Source organism: Budorcas taxicolor, chromosome 3, assembly GCF_023091745.1.
Source record: "Budorcas taxicolor isolate Tak-1 chromosome 3, Takin1.1, whole genome shotgun sequence".
Lineage (NCBI taxonomy): Eukaryota > Metazoa > Chordata > Mammalia > Artiodactyla > Bovidae > Budorcas > Budorcas taxicolor.
In genome coordinates this window covers 109576460-109596809 of record NC_068912.1, presented here as the reverse complement: position 1 = coordinate 109596809, position 20350 = coordinate 109576460, and the positions used below count along the sequence as shown (strand labels likewise).

At 46.7% G+C, this 20350-nt stretch overlaps 1 protein-coding gene across 2 annotated transcripts in view; it reads right to left on the bottom strand.

Moving 5' to 3' along the window:
* The window catches only part of OSCP1 (organic solute carrier partner 1), a 28210-nt gene that overhangs the window by 7418 nt on the left and 442 nt on the right, over positions 1-20350 (bottom strand). For both annotated transcript variants that reach the window (XM_052637820.1, XM_052637821.1), the window contains exons 2-4: positions 10431-10585; positions 5935-6102; positions 5302-5382 (exon numbers count right to left, since the gene is read on the bottom strand). In XM_052637820.1, the coding sequence (XP_052493780.1) occupies positions 5302-5382; positions 5935-6102; positions 10431-10585 (404 nt within the window). The remainder of the gene's footprint in view (positions 1-5301; positions 5383-5934; positions 6103-10430; positions 10586-20350) is intronic.

The window sequence follows — 20350 nt, the reverse complement described above, 5'->3', positions numbered from 1 at the left end:
CAATCTGAGTCCCCTGCCCACCACCTCCCCTGGCTGTTCAGTGGCCAGGCCCTGCTCACCCAGCGATTGTTTCTGTGTCCGGCCCCTCCTCTCTGCCCTGCTCCCTAGCACAGACCTTCATCACCTCTAGCCTGGCCACTGCAGAGCCTCCCTGCCTCTGCTCTCATCTGTCCTCCACTCTGCAGCTAAAGAGACTCTTCTCAACTCCTCTGACCGTGTTCCTCTCCTGCTTCGCTGGCTTAGCTGCCTGCCCGATGATGTCCAGCTGGCCCATGCTCCTCTCTGCAGCCGCGCGCCTCCTCGAGCCCGAGGCAGCCTCCTGGCCCCTGCACTGCCAGTTATGCCGGGTGGTCACCTGATGGTGCTTTACAAGGTGGTGTCCTCTTAACCCCTCCTCTTGTTTTCTCACGGTCCTGGGGAAAACCTCTCTCTTTTAAAGCTCTCGGATCCTCTGTGCAGACGCCCTGATGCTCTTAGGTAGAGGTGGCCATGCCCCACAGTGTCCTCTCTTTTCTGGGTCAGAACCAAACATCCGTGAGGCCCTTAGTGCACATTCCCTTCTCTGAGGAGGTGCTGAGGGCAGGACACGTGTTTCCTATGGAAAGGGGGAATGAAGGTTGAGGAGCTGTGGGGCTGGCGTGCTGGATGCTCCATGAGTGCCCACACTCCCCCAGGATGATGGCGGGATTCAGGTGGCTGGGAGGAAGTGAGCCAGGGATGTAAATGCTTGGAGAATGTGGGTGAGTGACTTCATAGTTGGTTTCAACAGTGAGGGCTGAGTGTGGGGCTTTGGACGGTGTGATGGTTGGTTTTGGACAGTGGTTGCTGGTCTGGCCTTACAAGAGGAGGGCTAAGTTTGTGTAGGCAGGACAATAATGATCTGAAAGGGAGGGGGAAGCTGGTAGAATGCCGACCCTGCTTCTTGCAGCCTGCCTGCGGATAAAAGAAAATGACTGGCCACCTTCAGGTGGCGAGAAGACTTTGCATACTGCCTCCCTGCTGCATGCTAGGATGCCCACAGTCATGTCTCCAGCTTGCCTCTCCCCTCTGAGCTCCAGGTTTAGACATTCAGCCTCCTACTTGACTCTGCTACTCAGACAGCAAATCGAGTGTAAACAGAATGACTTTTTCTACTCAAATATCCTTCCCTTCCGTCCTTCCCCAACTTAGAAAATGGCACCAGCAACCTAGTAGCTGTTCTTCTTTCCTCTTTCCCTCATTCCCCACATCCAATCTCTGAGTAAATCTTACTGACCCTGCCCTGAGGGTGAATATGTGAATATTTTTCATGATCTCCACAGCAAACATCTAGTCCAAGTGCTTTCGCTTTTCACCTGGATCTCATTTTTTTGCCTAGATTTTGTAACTGCTAGCCTACCTCTTTTAGTTCATTTTCCAGATCCAAGTCAGATCATGTTGCCAATTCATCTTAAAATGCTTCAGATCTTTTCTTTACTCTTCGGATAAAGTCCTTACTAGAATCTAAAGCTAAGTCAACTGGTAGGTAAGAACCAGTTTATTCATGATAAACTGGCATCTCTCTGCTTAGTGACCATTCACGCTACCTAGGTGGTTAACTTTATTTGAGTTATTGCCCCCCGCTAGATATGCTCTGTTCACACATCCTTGCTCTCTGTCCATGGAGCATTTTGTGCTTTTCCCACCTAATGGTCTTTGAACTCGCTGTCCCTTCAGGCTAGAAGCTCTTCCCTGAGATCTTTGTTAGTTACACTCTCAGCTGAAGCGTCTGTCCTCAGAAAGGCTGTCCTTGCCTCTACCATCTAAGGATATACTGCCCAATAAGGTAGCTATTAGTCAAGTGTGACTATTTAAATTTAGATGAAATTAACAGTTCGGTTTCTCTGTCTGATGAGCCATGTTTCAAGTACCCAACAGCCCTATGGGGCTAGTGGCTCTCACAGTGGACAGCACGGATACAGAACATTTCCATCAAGACAGGAAGCTCTGTTGGACAGCGCTGTTGGACAGTGCTGGTCGGAAGCAACATCCCATCCCAGTTCCCTCCTATAACTTGACTTTATAAGGCCATCTTCCTGAGAATTATCAGAACTGGAACACAACTTGATGTGTCCTCATGGTTTCTTCCTACTGGCATGGAGCCTTCTCAGGGCAGGGCCTCTGCCCTGTTCACTTCTATATCTCAGGACTGAAAATGACCTGGAGTGGAGCAGGCACTCAGTACATATTTGTTAGAGTGACTAGTTTTCCAGGGATGCAGTGTTTCCAAGTGGAGTGCATAATGGAGTGGAGATATAAGGACCAGGCTGTGAAGAGGTGAGATGGAGTGATGTTTCCCAACTGGAACAGTGGAAGCACAGGAGGAAAGTCCGTGATAGAAGGTGCAAGCATGCAGAGGGGCGTTCGGGAGAGGGTGGGGGACCTGAGGGTCGACCCTGTCGGAGGCAACTCTGAAGGCACTCTGGAGGGCTGAAGGGGTTTGGACTTGAGACGCCTGCACATAACTGCTCTGATTCCACATGGAATCTGTCTCTGTGGAGCCTCTGGGGCCTAGGGCACAGGTCAGGGCTGGGCCATACTAAGGCCACTTCAGGCTGCTTTTAAAAAAAAATCTCTATTTTATCATGTATTTGGCTGCTCTGGGTTTTAGCTGAGGCACATAGGACCTTCAGCTGTGGCATGCAGGATCTAGTTCCCTGAGGACGGAACCTGGGCCCCCTGCATTGGGAGTGCAGAGTATCGGTCACTGGACTGCCAGGACAGTCCCAGTCAGGTTGTTTTGTGATATCACAGGAAGCTCTGGACGGTAGGATGTGGAGTCTTGTATTTGCTTTGGTTAAACAATGAGCAAGGGAGTGTTAGGTCAGAGCTGTGTTTTCTTGATTTAGTTGGTTGGTTTTGCTAAACAATCTAAAAACTACCAAGATTGTTTTGAACACAGAGAAAATCAGTATATAGGCAATCATAAAGAGCAGCTGAGCAGAAACACCATTAAAGGCCAGATTTGCAAAAGCAGCCAGATGTTACAGACCAGTGGCTGAGTAATGTCAGGATATGTGGTTCCTATTTCTCTTGATGAACATTCTGATGTTTTATTGCCTGCCCATTTAGCAATTAAAGCTTAATGTAGTTTGTGGTTTAATATATTTTAATGATTTTGTTATAGACTTATTATTAGGAGTCTTCTCATCATAATGAATTTCATCTTGCCAGAACTGAGAAATCAATATGGCTGCTTGTATTACAACGATCCATAAAATACTGTCCAAATATGCACAGGCTTGACAGCCATATGATGCAGCGTTTTCAATATTTTAAAGTAATGTAAAACTTAATCTTATTGGTACTTTCACATTTTTAATTTTAATTGATGCCTATTAGACATCTTGATTTACATCGATGTTATTACTGCTCCATCCATAGCAAATGAAATTACTCATGAGGGTTAAAAATAAAATTGGCCTCAGCATTGTCATCTATTTGTCTTTCCCTGTTCATAGGAGGGAAATAACGAGGTTCTAAGCATAGTTTATTTCCTTTTTTTAAAAAATTTAATATTATTATTATTTTCTGGCCATACTGCACAGCATGTGGGATCTTAGTTCCCCGATCTGTAATTGAACCTGCACCGTCTGCAGTGGTCCCTATTTCTCTTTTAAAAAAAAAAAAAAAAATTTGTTTGTGAATATGTTACACATGAACATGTACAAAATTCAAAAAGTTAAAACAGCGGGACTTCGCTGCTGGTCCACTGGTTAGGACACTGTGCTTCCACTGCAGGGGACACGGGTTTGATCCCTGGTTGGGGAAACTAAGATCCTGTAAGCTTCGCAATGTGGCCAAAAAAAAAAGTTCAAAGAGTATACAAGGGAAAGTAAGTCTCTTTTGCATCCCTGTCCTCCATGCACTTCCCCACCCCTAGGAGGCAAGCACCATGACCAGGGTCCTGTCCCTCCTGCCAGAAGCACTCTGTAGTGTGTGTATATCTATATACACATCAGTTCAGTTCAATTCGGTTCAGTTGCTCAGTCGTGTCCGACTCTTTGTGACCCCATGAATTGCAGCACCCCAGGCCTCCCTGTTCATCACCAACTCCCGGAGTTCATGCAAACATATCTATATGCAAATACATATGTTACATGTGATGCCTTACTTAATGCCCCTGACAAACTCTAAATCAGGTATTATCATTTCCATTTCTTAGATGATGAAACTAAAGCCTCAGGGAAGTAATTTGCCCAAGGTCACGGAGCTGTGCTGGAGCTGAGTGCCTGAGTCTAGCGCCTGGCCTCACTGTGGGTGTCTTTCCCATATCAGTGTGCTAAATCATGGGGAGGAACAAAGTCCTGGCCAAGAGACACAGGCCCCAAAGTCAGAAGCTCAGGAATGTGGTTTTTCAAACTTGGAGTATAGAATTGTCTGGAGCAGGTATGAGAGGAGGTGGTCAGGTCAACTGCGAGGCAAGGGCCAACAAAAAGTATGAAGGCCTGAGCTGAGCGACCGGAGTGGACAGGAGGGTGTGGATATTGAAGAGGCAGACTTGATGGGCTGCAGACACAATCAGATGAAGATCAGAGAAGGGAAACCAAAGGTGTGATGGCCTGGGGCTGAGCCAAATGAGTGAGGGAATGGTGGTTCTCTCAAAAGAAACCAGGAAGTTAGGCAGGACTTGAATTCTGGAGACTCGTTTAGCTGCATGAGGCTGTGGGCACTGGGGGAACTTTTTAGAAGCAGGTGGAGCTGTGGGTCTTGATGGCACGGCTGGGGGAAGGGGGGTACAGAGGTTAGAAGTAGGAGTCACCACAGATAGAGGAGTTAGTTGGCAGCCAAAGTGGGGAGGAAAGTGACTCAAGAGCAGGGGGTGGGTAGAGGCAGAAGGGGAAAGGCTTGGAGACAGGAGGAGGGGAGCAAGGACTGAAAGATGGAGAGATGGGAGAGGGTAGGGAAGGCCGAGATGGGGACAGTTCCATGGAGCAAGAGCGTTGCCTCCTGACAGCTCAGATGCTGGACAAGTCAAGGCGATAAAGGCTCGGGAAAAGGTTTTGGAATTGAGATCAGGCTGGGAGCCTGGAGAAGCAAGGGAAGAAGCCATGTTTTAAAGAAACGTACAGAAGGTAACTGGGATGGAATGGTGGCATCACTGTCCTGCTTGGTCCCTTGAAAATCTGCTGAGATTTATCATCAGACAGTTGATCATCATGGAAACAAACACCGAGGATGTGCTAATGGGGCGGAATCCCAGTCTTGGTTTGTCCTGACGACTTGCGCCCTGTCTCGCAAGGATGGCAGTGCAGGGCGCTCCCGGGTCACCCACTCACTCACCCGGATATGCAGGTCCTGGAAGAAGATGAGGAGTGTCTGTCGGATCAGCTGAAACTCCCCCGCAGAGAGGTCCCCATATATCTGCGCAGGCAAAGCAGAAACAGGCATTCTGCTTTCAGAAGTGAAATGGGAGACTGTGGACAGGCAGGGGGGTGGGGTGGAGCGGGGGTGGTGGGTGCCCAGAGATGGAGCCAGAGGGCAAGGAGAAGACTCAGCTGCTGGGCGGGGTGGAGGGGCAGGAGGGGAATACCAGTCGCACCCCACCCCACCCCCCGTCCACCCAAGGGGCAAACCCCCCCCGCAGCACACTGAGCGGGGCACACTCTGGCTCTCCCGTTCCCCAAGATTCCGCAGAACATCTACTACCAACTCCCTCTCAGAAAAGTTAGGCAAGAACTGCTATGTTCTGTGCCGCTGCTTTCCGGGTGTGAAGGCCCCAGTGAGAGGGTATCAGATGACAGCATCTCTTGTGTTACCAAAATGGATTCCTGTGGATTTTAGAATTTTCTGGGAGAGTGGCCGGCTGGGTCATTCCCTGTCCTGTTTCCTTTGTCATAGAACCTGCCTGTCCTTAACAGGGAAATGGGAACGAGTGCTGGGGGCTGAGAGGAGGCGCACCGACAGCCCGCTTACGTCAGTCAGCTGCCGGAACGTCTCGTCCACTTGATGAAGGATGGTTGGGGAATCTTGGATGAGTCCCTTGATGGCATCTAAGTGATTCAAAGTGACCAGCAGCACATCCTTGGGACGAGGACACAGCAACACTTGATACTTGAAAGCCATCGTCATCAGGTCGTAGAGCTGCCAACCCACACGTGAACAAAAGAAACGGACCTTGTATAAAGGCAGGCCTCAGAACGGCCAACAGTGACTCAGTACCGGAATCCAATTCAGCGCTCACCATGCAGCTCAGTGACCACATCATGCAAACCAAGACGCTGTGGAGAGCGAAAGGGGGTGACGGTAACAAGCTGGGGCAACCGCAGTAAACCAGGACGTCCCTGGGCAAACCAGGATGTCCGGTCAGCTTCTGTGTGGCGCTGATGGTGCATGTGAAACAATACGGGCAGCTGTGGGGCCCGGGACTGGGTGCTGGCGGAGAATGAAAGCCTGAGTCCAAGCCCTCCTTGCTGCAGACTTGCTGGCGTGCTGCTGCCGTGCTGCGCGCAGTCGTGTCCGATTCTCTGCAACCCCTGGTGTGGACTGTAGCCCGCCAGGCTCCCCTGTCCAAGGGATTTTCCAGGCAAGAATACTGGAGTGGGTTGCCCTTTCCGCCTCCAGGGGATCTTCGTGACCCAAGGATTGAACCTGCGTCTCCTCCGTTGCAGATTCTTTACCTACTGAGCCACCTGGGAAGCCCAGATTTGCTGGATGGCCCTGGCCAGGTCTCTGTGCCTCTCTGAGCCTGAGTTTTCTCATGTGTAAAAAATATTCCCTAATTCCTCAACGTTGCAGAACTGCTGAGAGGTGTAAATGAGAAAACACAGGTGAAAGTGGCAAGACTAAGGTTCTGTGTATGAGATGAATAATGGAACTTAATGGGATATCAACAAGCTCCACGAATGGTATGACCATCCATGAAGATCAGAGGTGAGACGCTGGCAAGGACCAAAGTGGTCACGCTGGGCTTTGTGGAAGGAGTGGGCCTGATACAGACTTGAGGCAGGGTTCCAACTGGGTAAGGGAGGAGAAAGGCATTCGGGTGGTAGGGAACAGTATGCTTGAGGGTCCGGAGGCAAGCCGTGGGTATGCTGTTTTCCTGGGAGAAAGAGTAGAACAGCCTGACTGGAGGGGATGGTTTGTGTTGGGGGTGGTGGGAAATAAAGTTGGATAATTATGGCAAGGTTAGAATATTAAATGTTTTTGAAAGATGCACAAAATAATTTAGACTAGATGTGGTAGGAATTAGGAGGCTACTGAAATTTTCTGCGCTGATGCGATAAAAGTGGTAATTAAACAAGATCAGTGAGTCTGGCCATGATGAGATGTGTGAGAAGGGAGAGGGTGGAGGGAGGGCAGTTAGCTGGTGCCTGGCTCCTAGGAGGGTGGGAATAAAAGGACTGTATGAAAGAAAGACATTTTGTTGGAGAAACCCGGATGGAAGGCCTGGAGGAAGATGGTGGGGAAGATGAGGCAGGGCAAAGAAGAGACTGTGACACTCAGGAGAAAAGCTGTTTGTTAGTACATGTTGACTGCCTGATTGGATCTGGGGGACGAAGATGAGGGCTGTCCAAAATGACCACAGCATTTTCAAAGTGGTGCCTGGGAGATACATGATGTTACATGACGCTACTGATGGAGGCAAGTTTGGGAGAGAAGGTACGGACATGTCTGAGGCAGGACTGAAAGTTAAACCACCTGAGTGCTTTGCGGAGCACGTGGATGTGCATGACCTCAACTAATCCCATTTAATTTCACAGGAACTCTATGTGTGTGTTCAGTTCAGTTCAGTCGCTCAGTCGTGTCTGACTCTTTGTGACCCTATAGACCATAGCCTGCTAGGCTCCTCTGTCCATGGGATTCTCCAGGCAAGAATACCGAGGTAGGTATTATACCAAGTTTAAAAATGAAGAAACGTGCCTAATTTCACATGGCTGGTAAAAAGTAGCAGGGTGAGATTTGGAACTAAAGACAGTCAGATCCTGAAGCACTTGCTCGAACCCTCTCCATGATCTCCTTTCTCCAACATGCAGCTAGACATTTCACTTAGAAAGTGCCTGCCTACATAGAGGGGTGGGGTGGCGGGGTGGTAGAGAGGCTCAAAAGGGAGGAGATGTACGTAAACATATGCTGATTCACTTTGTTGTAAAGAAGAAACTAACACAACATTGTAAAGCAATTATATCCAGTAATAAAATTAAAAAAAGAGAAAGTGACATACAGCCCGAGCTGTCTTGGTTTGTGTGTGTGTGCGCGCGTGTGTGCAGGCTTGTCTAATACTAGAGACGTAGGTTTGTGACTCTCAGCCATCATCATCAAACATGAAGTACCTGTTGTGTACAGGACACTGTGCTAAGAATAAAGGATAAAAACAGGTATAAGATGAAGAAATGAAAGTTCAGAGTTATTCAGTGAATTGAGTCTCATAGCCATTGGTAGTGGAGAAGGAAATGGCAGCCCACTCAAGTACTCTTGCCTGGAGAATCCCGTGGACAGAGGAGCCTGGTGGGCTGCTGTCCATGGGGTCGCACAGAGTCGGACACGACTGACGCGACTTACCATGCATGCATGCCATTGGTAGAACTAGGACTTGAACCCAGGTTTTCTGTTTCTAAATCCTGTGTCATATCTCAATGGAAACCTAAACTTTCTTAAAGGCAGGGGGAGAAGAACAAGCAGAGAGGAGAAGATACTGAACATTTATCTATGTGCTAAGCTTTCTTCTGTCATTATATGTATGTTTCTCACTTAATCCTCCCTCTGACTAATGAAGTAGCTGTTATTATCCCCATTTTATAGATGAGAAGATGGAGGCTCAGGGAGCTAAAGTAACTTTCTGAAGGTAATCGGCAGGAGGCAAGAGGGCACAGTTGAAGGCAGTCTGTCTCTCTGAGGTTTCCAGGTGCCAGCACTGAGACAGTGTTGCATTTTTGCACACCTGGGACCCACTGTCAGTCCTCATGATTTATGAAAATTCACATAATAAAGAGACTTGAAAAGGGATTCTTATTAAAATTATTTCGCATTGCAGGAAGATTCTTTACCAGCTGAGCCTCAAGGGAAGCCCAAGAATACTGGAATGGGTAGCCTATCCCTTCTCCAGGGCATCGCCCTGACCCAGAAATCAAACCGGGGTCTCCTGCATTGCAGGTGGATTCTTAACCAACTGAGCTATCAGGGAAGCCCTGTTATTCAGATTAGTTTCTCCTAACATTTTAGTTCCATTTCCCACATTCTATTTAGTCGTCATGGCTCCTTAGGTGTCCTCTTGGCTGTGACAGTTTCTCTAGTTTTCCTTGCTTTTGGTGGCCTTGACAATTTCGATGACAGGTCAGGTACTTTGTAACATGACCTCCGAATAGTATTTGTCTGCTGTTTTTCTTCATGATCAGCCTGGGGTTGTGGGTTTTGGGGAGGAAGATCACAGAGGCAAAGCATTATTCTCATCTTGTCATACCAGGATACCGCCACCTGGCTTATCACTGCTGATGCTATCACCTGGTTGAGGTAATATTTGCCATGTTTCTCCACTGAGAAGTTAGTTGTTTCCCCTCCCCCGCTATGCATATTGTCTTCCTTGGAAGGAAGTCACCAAGTGCCACCACATTCAAGGAGTGGGGAGTTCTGCTCTCTCTCCCCGAGGGCGGGGCATCTATATAAAGTGTCTGGAATTCTGATGAACAGGAGATCTATCTGTTCTCTGACATTATTTATGTGGAATTATTCCTTTTAAAATCAGTACCTTAAAAAATTGTTCCACAAAGAAACAGATATGTTTACAGTAGAAGTAGAGACTGAGTGGTTTTGAATTTGCTCTTTAAAAAATGCCTGGCTTGCAGGGCCGAGATCTGTTAAGAAGGAGGCAGAATTAAGCAGGGCTGGGTGCTTGGATCGGACTGGTGGTGTTCACCCAGTCGAGTCTGACTCTCTGTGACCCAACGGACTGCAGCATGTCAGGCCTCCCTGTCCCTCACAATCTAAACGTGGACATGCAGACCAGCACTCTCTGTGGGTGATATAATGACTTAATAAACTACAGAGGGGTTTGAAGCTCCAATATTTGGCCACCTGACGTGAAGAACGGACTCACTGGAAAAGACCCTGATGCTGGGAAAGGTTGAAGGCAGGAGGAGAAGGGGACAACAGAAGATGAGATGGTTGGATGGCATCACCAACTTGATGGATATGAGTTTCAGCAAGCTCCAGGAGTTGGTGATGGACAGGGAAGCCTGGCACGCTGAAGTCCATGGGGTTGCAAAGAGTTGAACATGGCTGAGAGACTGAACTGAACTGAACAGAGGGGTTGGTGCGGATGACTTCTGAGGTCCTTCCCAACTTGAAACTCAAGAACAAGCCATGTTTACACGTGCCTGTCCTTTGTCATGCACCACTGCACACATCATCTCCTTGGATTCCAGTCTGTGGTAATCCATAAGAAACACAGCCCAGGGATGGAGGCAGCTGCTCACCTTATCCATGCTGGCCTGGTTCAGTCTCATGATCGAGGCATGAGCCAGGCGGTCATAGACAGTCCTCAGGGCCTTCTTGGAGTAGAGCTCCTGGGGTTTGAACAATTCCTCCATGAACTTTTGATTGAACATGGTTGAAATGATGTCATTCATAACTGTAGAGACAAGAGAGGATGCAGGTGAGCAAAGCACTGGGGGAAGCTTTATTCAGGAAATGCTCCCTGTGTGCAGATGGAATGGAGGGGCAGGGCCTATGTAGTATGGGGATGCAGTGTGCTTGGAGATCTGCTTCTTGGGGAGAAACCCCACGTGTGTCCCAGTGGAAAGCAGGGTCCAGAGTGCCTTATGAGCCCATCTTAGGGCAAACGTAGACGTGGCAATGTGCTGTGGTTCAAACCACTTTCACATACAACATTTCACTTGATGATAGAGAATATATTTATTCCTTCTTTAGAAAAGACTTCTATTAGCATTGCAGATTAGATATCCACCTCAAAATGAGAAACAACATCACTTTTTCTGTTTGTTTAGCAAGTCTATAACATTTTTACTTTAAATTTTATAAAATGGGACCTAAATGGTAATTTTTCTTTTGTTCTTCAAAACAGTTTACAAAAATAGACACAGAACCTACCCACTGGTTAGAGATTAAAACTTTTTCTAGTGTTTCTACAAGACATGTGCTTCAGATTAATACTATTTGCTGCTGCTGCTGCTAAGTCACTTCAGTTGTGTCTGACTCTGTGTGACCCCATAGACGGCAGCCCACCAGGCTCCCCCGTCCCTGGGATTCTCCAGGCAAGAACACTGGAGTGGGTTACCATTTCCTTCTCCAATGCATGAAAGTGAAAAGTGAAAGTGAAGTTGCTCAGTTGTGCCTGACTCTTCGGCTCTTCGCGACCCCATGGACTGCAGCCTACCAGACTCCTCCATCCATGGGATTTTCCAGGCTAGAGTACTGGAGTGGGTTGCCATTGCCTTCTCCATAACACCATCTGAGGATGTCTTAATTTCCCTGTATGATCTATAATACTGACATCATACTGTAGTGATATGCCCCATACTGTTGTTCAGATGGAAAATTTCCAGGTGGCGAGAATAAAAGGTCCAGTGTGCTTAGTCGCTTCAGTTGTGTCCAACTCTTTGCAACCCCATGGACTGTAGCCTGCGAGGCTCCTCTGTCCATGCGGATTCTCTCCAGGCAGGAATATCGGAGTGGGTAGCCTATCCCTTCTCCTGGGGATCTTCCTGACCCAGGAATCGAACTGGGGTTTCCTGCATTGCAAGTGGATTCTTTACCATCTGAGCTACCAGGGAAGCTAAGGTGTGTGCAAATCAAACTATCTATAATTCTAGGTCTTAATTCACTCATTCATTTAGATATTTTGTGCTACTCAAATAACATCATTTGAGGGCTAGGAAAACCATTTGGTACAAGAAATAGAAACAGATATGGTTGAACGCAGATTATTCTTAGTTAAGCCAGATATATTCCTGCCTACTGTATATGGATGCTGAGACTACATATTCATAATAATTAAAATCTGAAAGAAAACTGGCTACTTAAAAGAATGATACAAAATCACTTGAGTGATTATTGCTGAAAGATACAGAGCTCTCTTTCTCTTGCCACACAAAGGACACAGCAGGTGACCCATGGTCACCCTTGTATCTTAGAGTGGAGCAAGGTCATGATTTCAGACACTCTTTCTACCTGTAAGTAACCAACAGAAGTACCCTGAGGGCTCAGATGCATTTTAAAGCATCTCAAAGAGCAGTTTTGGGGAGAAGTAGGGAGCTGAGGGCTAGATGTACTTAAATCTTAAATGGAAGGGTTATAGAGAAAGGCGGGGAGGGAAACACCCCCTCTCCCCACTCCCACCCTGACATCAAAGAACAAACTGAGTGAATGTGACTGCTTTCGGAAGTACTGGACTCACACTTGACCTCTGTATTTTACTCTAGACCCCATCCCATCAGTGAGGAAGCAGCAGATCCATTACCAACACAGGGTATCCCTCATGTCAGACAGTTTCAGCCCAGGCCAGCTTGCACTCAGTGTGCACTAACCTCCCCCTACTGTCCACAGCCTGGAGACCCAGGAACCCTTCTGGGTTTGCCTCAAGCATGGCCTTTGGCCTTCGACCTAAACAAGCAAGCTGCTGCTGCTGCTAAGTCACTTCAGTCGTGTCCGGCGCTGTGTGACCCCATAGACGGCAGCCCACCAGGCTCCTCCATCCCTGGGATTCTCCAGGCAAGAATACTGGAGTGGGTCGCCATTTCCTTCTCCAATGCATGCATGCATGTTAAGTCGCTTCAGTCGTGTCCGACTCTGTGCGACTCTATGGACAACAGCCCACCAGGCTCCTCTGTCCACGGAATTCTCTAGGCAAGAATACTGGAGTGGGTTGCCATTTCCTTCTCCAAAACAAGCAAGGGTCTGCGATAAATTGGACTTTCTGACATTTTTCTTACTGCAGCCTATATAAAGTTCGCATGGAAATAGCTACACATGGAAAGCCACATATAAGGCCTCAACAAAGAGGGAATTTGAAGAATTTTCCATAGGTTTATGGAGGCCAGGGAGGAGTGCCAAAGAGGAAGAACTCACATGAAAGAATTGCATCAGCTCTGATTATGTTCATGATTACAAAGAGCTCCCATTCACTGAGGTGCAGAGTCACGTCTCTAGGGTCTTTGAGCCTTTAGCAAGATCTAGGAAAATAGCTTAGACCCAAATAAGTCAGTTCTAAAAGAAAGAAAGCCCCAAGGTGATTGTCAGCCACTCTGGCAAAGTAAAGTGAAGCCTTTTCTTTGGGAAGTGAATAAGCTCTGTATCACCATGGCTTCTTGCATAAGAACATCCAGAAAGTTCTCCTGCTGGGAAGAGAGTATGGCAGGCCCTGTCCCCGTGGGCAGAGCAGTGAACACAAATGCCCCCAAGGGGAGATGGTAGTTTTGCAGTTGGGGCCTGGCACCCAAGGCACCCACCTTGGTCTAATTTTTTGGAAGGAGCATGGGGGCACAAATTAACATGCTTACATCTCAGTGCGCTTCAGCTGGCACTTGCTGATGTGGGCCTACTGTCTGCCAGACACGGGGTGGGGGGGGGTATGGGCAGAGAGGAAGCGAATGTTATCCTTGCCCAAGAGTAGCAGCCCACACCGTATGTATGCTAAACCTGAGTTTTTTTCTTAAATAATATGTATTTTATTTGGCTGCATCTTAGTCGCAGCATGCAGGGTCTTTCATCGCGGTACATAGACTCCTAGTTGTGGCGCTTGGCGGGCTCAGTAGCTGTGGCGTGTGGGCTGAGCTGCTCTGCCACACGTGGGATCTTAGTTCCCTGACTGGGAATGGAACCCACACCCCCTGCATTATGAGGTGGATTCTTAACCACTGGACCACCAGCGAAGTCCTCTGAGAAGTTTCAACCTGATCTGTAAGTTAGTCTTGGTGTTCGTTTTTGGCACTCACATGAGCGTGGCATAACTGCATGAGGCAGGAATGTGCTAGAAGCCAGATTTCATCAGGAGACTAAAGCCAGGTGTGTGGAGGGGCGGTTTCTCATGGGTGCACTGGGAGGGTCAGTAACTGAGTTCTTAACGTATCAGGCTTCTAATTTATGAAGTCAGTTTCTGCTTATTATTTTTGGATATATAAGATAAATTCCAGTGATTCAGTTACTTACACAAAAAGTCTTCAAAATCCACACTTTTCACCTGAAATTCTGCAGTACATCAAGAGGTGGGCCAAAAATTGCTTAAGAGAAGTGGTGAGAGACGGTTGTGAAATGTTATAAAACTTTACCAACCACTTTGATTGGACTTTTCTTCGAGCCTGGCCTGATGAAATAATTCTCTGAATGAAAGCAACTGCGTTTTTAACTAGTATTTCTGTAAATTTTATTGTTTATGGTAATACACAACTTGAAACCAAGGGTAAAAAAGAGAAGCTACTATTTCTGGGTGGTTACCATGTTTTGAAGCCTTATTATGTTGTAAGTCTTGGGCTTGGAATGTTCCATTCATTATCTTATTTAAATAAATAATCAAATGATTTTGAAGGGTACCCCACTCCTCACCCCTAGTTGCTAGGGCTTTGAAAAGAAAAACAGAGATTTAAGAATACTCAAGTTTCTCAAAACCAAGGCAAACCTAATCAGACTATAAACCAATTTAAGAAACTGAAATGATAGCAAACAAGCACAAAAGGCTAGTGGGGGCGGGCTGGACAAAGCATTTGCTGAAGTATCACCCTATTTATCAAAGGGGAAAACTGAGTTTTCCAGAGGTTAAAGTCCAAGGTCACATAGCAGGGGGTGGAGCTGAAAAGAGAAAGGGGCTGTTTGATTCTAGTGCCTGTGCTCTTAAATATTACACGTGTTATCTCCTCTGAGTACTCAGTGTGGAGAGAGCACTTGAAACATCGAGGCTGATGGCTGATGACATGCATAGACTATTCCCAGGGTCAGATAATGACATTTAAAGGCGAGAAAGGCGAAGGTTTTATTCTGAGGACTCAACAGCTTTCTCAGGTGTGCTACTGGGTGTAGGTGAAGGGGAAACTGAAGATTTGGCATGATAAGACCACAGTGCATGCGTGTCATGCCTTCTGCGCTCAAGCCTGTCGGCCATGCAGCCACATGCTTCCACATTTCTCAGTTGCCCAACAGCTATGTCTGTGTGCTCAGGAGAACAGCTCTTTGGCTACATGATGCTATCACAGGATTGTGTTAAGGACGACTAAATAGGACAGCCCACCTGGAAAGGTAGCTATTGTCCCAGGTGTCCTTGCGACGCTTGGAACGGTGAAAACGGACAAATGCCTCAGGTGCAATAGGGTCCTTTGACTAATATTTGCTTGGTTTTCATCTTTCATGTTGTATTTAAAAGATTCAACTGTATAACCAATATCTCAGCTAAAGAGAAACTCACGCCTATTCTTTTACTTGGAAATGTCTAGAGTGGTCCCACTCTAAGCCCCACTGAGGAAGGACTGGGTGAACCTGTGGGTGCAGACTGGATACATGCAGCCCCAAGGTAGCATACCTCGTTTTCTGTCCACCTCTGTCCATTCATCTACATGAAGCATATAAAAAGAAAACACCGGTTCATGAAGCAAGAACGTTATTTTCAACGAGGCTTTAAAAATACCAATTCCAACGATCTGGCTTACGAAACTTTATTTTTCATGTTTGGATTAATGTTTAATGCAAATACTCTGCCTTCCATTTGAAGCTTTTAAAAGGCTGAAGGATAAATAACAAGTTCCAAAAAAGCCCTAGGGAGGCTGTATCTTATAGAGGGTGGCCCAGGAGGAGAGGAAGCTCAGGAGGATGAAATACCCTGGGATTTACCTTGCAAGGTTCAAGAAGCCATCCTCTCTAATGCTCTGAGAGTAGACATCTTTCAAAATAAGGCTTTTAAAAACACTAACTTCCACAAGGAAGAATAATCCTGAGAACAGGTACAGAAAGAATTTTCTTTCTTTACAACCTGATTCTCTTATTAATGCAAGAGTTCTCTTTCTAGAACTACTCAGAACTACTCACTACTTACAGAACTACTCAAATTAAAAAAAAACAAAAACTAGAAATATAAATTAACAGAAAAAAACTATTTGTTTCTGATTTACCTTTTATACAGAGAGGTATGACTTCCATGTAAAAAGAGGGAAATAATGATGGGACCACTGTACAGAAAGCTCCTGAGGACAAAGGTAGACAGGGAAATACCAAGAAGAGACTAAATAAGGAAAAATGTACTTGGCTAGAGAAATCTGTGAGAATCATGACCCTTTAATGGGCTGAGACCTGGCTCTGCTGCTTACTAGCTGTATAACTTCAAGCAGCTTGTGTAATTTCAGCTTCTTCATCTGTGAAATGGGGATTATAATTACACCCACCCAGTAGGGTTGTTGGGATAAAATAGTTATCCGACTTCTCTCAAACACTTATCCGACTTCTCTCCTAGTTCTGCTTTCTCTATTTCAGAATTTTGGGTGCCACCCATAAAGGCTCTTGATTTTTTGGGAGAGATTTCAATCTAAAACCACTCATGGATAAACAGAGTTCTACACACAACCACATTTTAAAAACATTTTGTAGTTTGGTGTATTTTGTGAACATTTGCACTAAATTGTTTGAGAAGTGACTCCTGAGGTTATAACATGCATGCTGCTGCTGCGGCTAAGTCGCTTCAGTCGTGCCCAACTCTGTGTGACCCCGTAGACGGCAGCCCACCAGGCTCCGCCGTTCCTCGGATTCTCCAGGCAAGAACACTGGAGTGGGTTGCCATTTCCTTCTCCAATGCATGAAAGTGAAGTCGCTCAGTTTCGAGACCCCATGGAATGCAGCCTACCAGGCTCCTCCGTCCATTTGATTTTCCAGGTAAGAGTACTGGAGTGGGGTGCCATTGCCTTCTCTGAATTAGCATATACGTGCCTACAGTATGCAGTGCCGACAGCTCCTGAGACCCTCCTGAAAGCACAGCGAGTGCCATGTCCTGCCTACCCGCAAAGGGTTCCTACTGCAGGGTCAGACTCCTCTGGGAAAATTCACCGTCTTTCTCCCACAGAGTTACAGGGTTCTGGAGAGAAAACACTGGGGAAGCAGCACCAAGACTCTAGCCTTCTTTGAGCAGATGCTGGCTTCTTTGGCATAATGTCCACATCTGTCATTTCAGGGCATTTATTTCACAGGTGGTCTTCCCTGAAAGGCTCGTGGGAATTCAGAGGGATAGAGCTGCAACCCTCTTGAAGGTGTGTTTGGCAACAGCGGGGCTGCCAGGGGCTCACCAACCCTAAGGGAGAGTGATTACCTGCTGCCGACCAAAATAAAAGAGCTGGCGAACACATGCCCAGGGCTACCAGGCACTCCTGCAGGCAGTGTCGTTCATCTCCAGCAGAGGTCGCTGTCGAGCTGTGTGTGCTCCTGGCCCTCTTTCCTTCTGAGGATCCAGGGAAGGTAAAGAAGGACGACTTGTTTGTGACAATTCCACTTTATATTTTGAGTGGAAGGTAGGCTCAAGGCTTATCCAGAGCTTCCTGTTACATTGGAACTATAAAAATATAGTATCTCACAGCACTCAGTTGCTCAGTACTACTCTGTGATCTGCATATCTTGGGAAAATCACTTAATAGCCCCATGCCTTAGTTTCCCCTTCTGTCAAATGAGGAAGGCAAACAAATGGTAAGAGGGCCTTGCTTATGAGTATTTGTAAGAGGGTGAGTGAGTGAGTGAAAGTTGCTCAGTTGTGTCCGACTCTTTGCAACACCATGGACTATACAATCGATGGAATTCTCCAGGGCAGAATATTGGAGTGGGTAGCCTTTCCCTTCTCCAGGGGATCTTCCGGGAGTGAGGCAAAGGCAACTTTTTTTTATTATTCTGGCAATTGCTTAAACATGGGACTTCATTCAGTATGCAACAGTCAGAAGTTGCCCCACAGAGAGAGCACTTCCTTTCTGTTGAAGGCTAAACTAGAGCGAGCTGCCTTCTGGGGAGAAACTGCAAGATCGGCCCTGGACTTAAGGGAGTGGGATGGCCTCCAGGAGACCAATTAGTTGTGTAAGACAGTGAAAACTTCTAGAAGAAACACGATTTCCATCCAGAGCTTCAGTGAGGACTAGTTGACTGCTTTAATCTCACACCCTTTGCCCTGTTTTCTCATTCTATTTTCTGCATGTCCTCATCAACCAACTATTTTCTGTCATTTCTTTGATGAGACCAGTGGGAATCCTGGATTTTTTTTCAAGCCTCTCCGTCCCAACCTTCCAACTCCCTCCCCACCCCATTCCCTCCACCAAGATTCTGATGTAGTCCCCTCGAGTGTGGAAGTACAGGGCAGCCGTGAAGGTTGTGGGTGAAGAGGATGAACTCTAGAGCCTGATGACCTGGGTTCAAATCCATTACTCTTCCTTCTTACCAGTTATGCAAACCTGGGCAAATGGACCTCACTTTCCCCATCTGTAAAACGGGGATAGTAGTATTACCTACACGATAGGATGGTTGTGGGGATTAGGGTGTTCAGAGAAGTCCATGGTACATGGTTAAGTGCTTAATAAGTATTTGTTGCTATTGCATTAGGAAGACATATCCCCTAGGTTTAGAATCAGTTACTGCAAAGACTTGTCAAAAGCCCTACCTCCAGAGGATGCAAAGGGCTGCATGAGGCTGTGCCCAGCACCTCAATGGCATCTGATACAACTCAATGGTGGAAGGAAAGTGTGTGAATGTGAATTATGGAAGATGGCTGAAACTCCCTGGTGCCGTCTCTAGCAAACCCAGGACTGCAGCTCCTGAACACAAAGGAAGCCAGGCCCCTAGTATAATCACAGGGTCTTGCCCAGACCACCTCTTGAAAGACCACAGCTGCTACTCATTGTGTTAAACATGTTAAGTACATCATCTCATTCGATCTTTACGATGTCACTGTGAGGTATATTTTATTAATCCCCTTCTATGGAGAAAGAAACAGGCATACAGAGTTTACACTCCAAGGTTATACAATTAGTTAAATGGCAAAGCTGGAATTGGGAACCATATCTGTATGACTCCAGACAGCATGTTCTTAAGTGCTAATGTATCCTGCCTTCCAAGACTGCAGACCACCAGTCCAAGCACTACCTATCAGCTCACTGGTGCCAAAAGCCTAAATGAAATCACAGAACAGCACCAAGGAAAACAGAACCCTCTTGAGGGAAAAACGGCAATGTAATATCAAACAGTAGTTCAACAAACATTTACTGAGCACTAGTTTATTCAGTTGTAGGCATTATGCTAGGCGCTGGAGTACAAAGGTGAATAAGACAATCACGTGGGGGAGACAGACACATATGCAGACAATTTCAGTATAATGTGGCTAGCGATAAGGTTGAGGGGGACACAGATCTAGCATGGGAGTATGCGCAGGCCGTTTCCATGTGCCAATGAGGAGACAATTCTTAAGCTGAATGCAGGATGGAAGGGAAGTGACTAGCATGGAAATGGGAGGGTTGGGGTAGAATGGGAATTACCAGCATGGAAACATGAGTGAGCATGCTTTAAATGGAGACCTACAAGCAGTTTGGTATCAAGATACACAGCAGGAGGCAGGCAGCGGTGGAAGCTGGGACTGCAGAGGTGGACAGGGGGTCAGATCAGGAAGGTCCCTGAAATGTCCTGCCAAGGACTTGGCCTCCATCCAGACAGCAGTGGGAAGCTGACAAAGGGTTTTCAATAGCGAGGTGTATGGACAGATTCAAATGTCAGAATGCTCACTGGCAGCAGTGTACAGAATTAATGGAGGGGGTATGCTATAGGGAGCTCTTTCTCTTTATGTATGGACTTGGACTCAATTGCACAGACACAACAGTGAATATCTGCATTTGTATGCTGAACATCAACTGAGTGTATGGAGACTGTTGGAGACAGTAAATATTTGAATCAGCGACTATGTCAGTTACTTTTATACCAACTTTCCTTTCTCTATCTTCAAATACAGTATTTCCTTCATACTTAATCCCAGGAAACTTAGTGAAAACAGCTGTTGGTTGAGAAGGAGGGGGAAAGGAGAGAAAAAGGGTGGCAGAGAGTTCTGGGTGGCCATTTCTCTGGGGTTAGATGTGGTGTGTATGGGAGGCATATTTTACATTTTAGAAACTCTCATATAATTATTTCCATAACTGCATTCTCTCCAAACAATTGTGAAGGGAAAAGACAACTTTCTTATATTTTCTTATTTATCCATGTTATTTCAGACGCCCACCTTTCTAGAAATAGCTAAAAACAGCTTCTGAACTTAGCAAGACTGGCCTCCGGTTTATGAAGGAGGATACTGTACAGAGGAATGGAGACTCAGAAGGTTCCCTGGGGGGGAAAGAGGATGCTCCGACTAGCACTGTGCCACCACGGATGGACCACTGGGACGCTCATATTT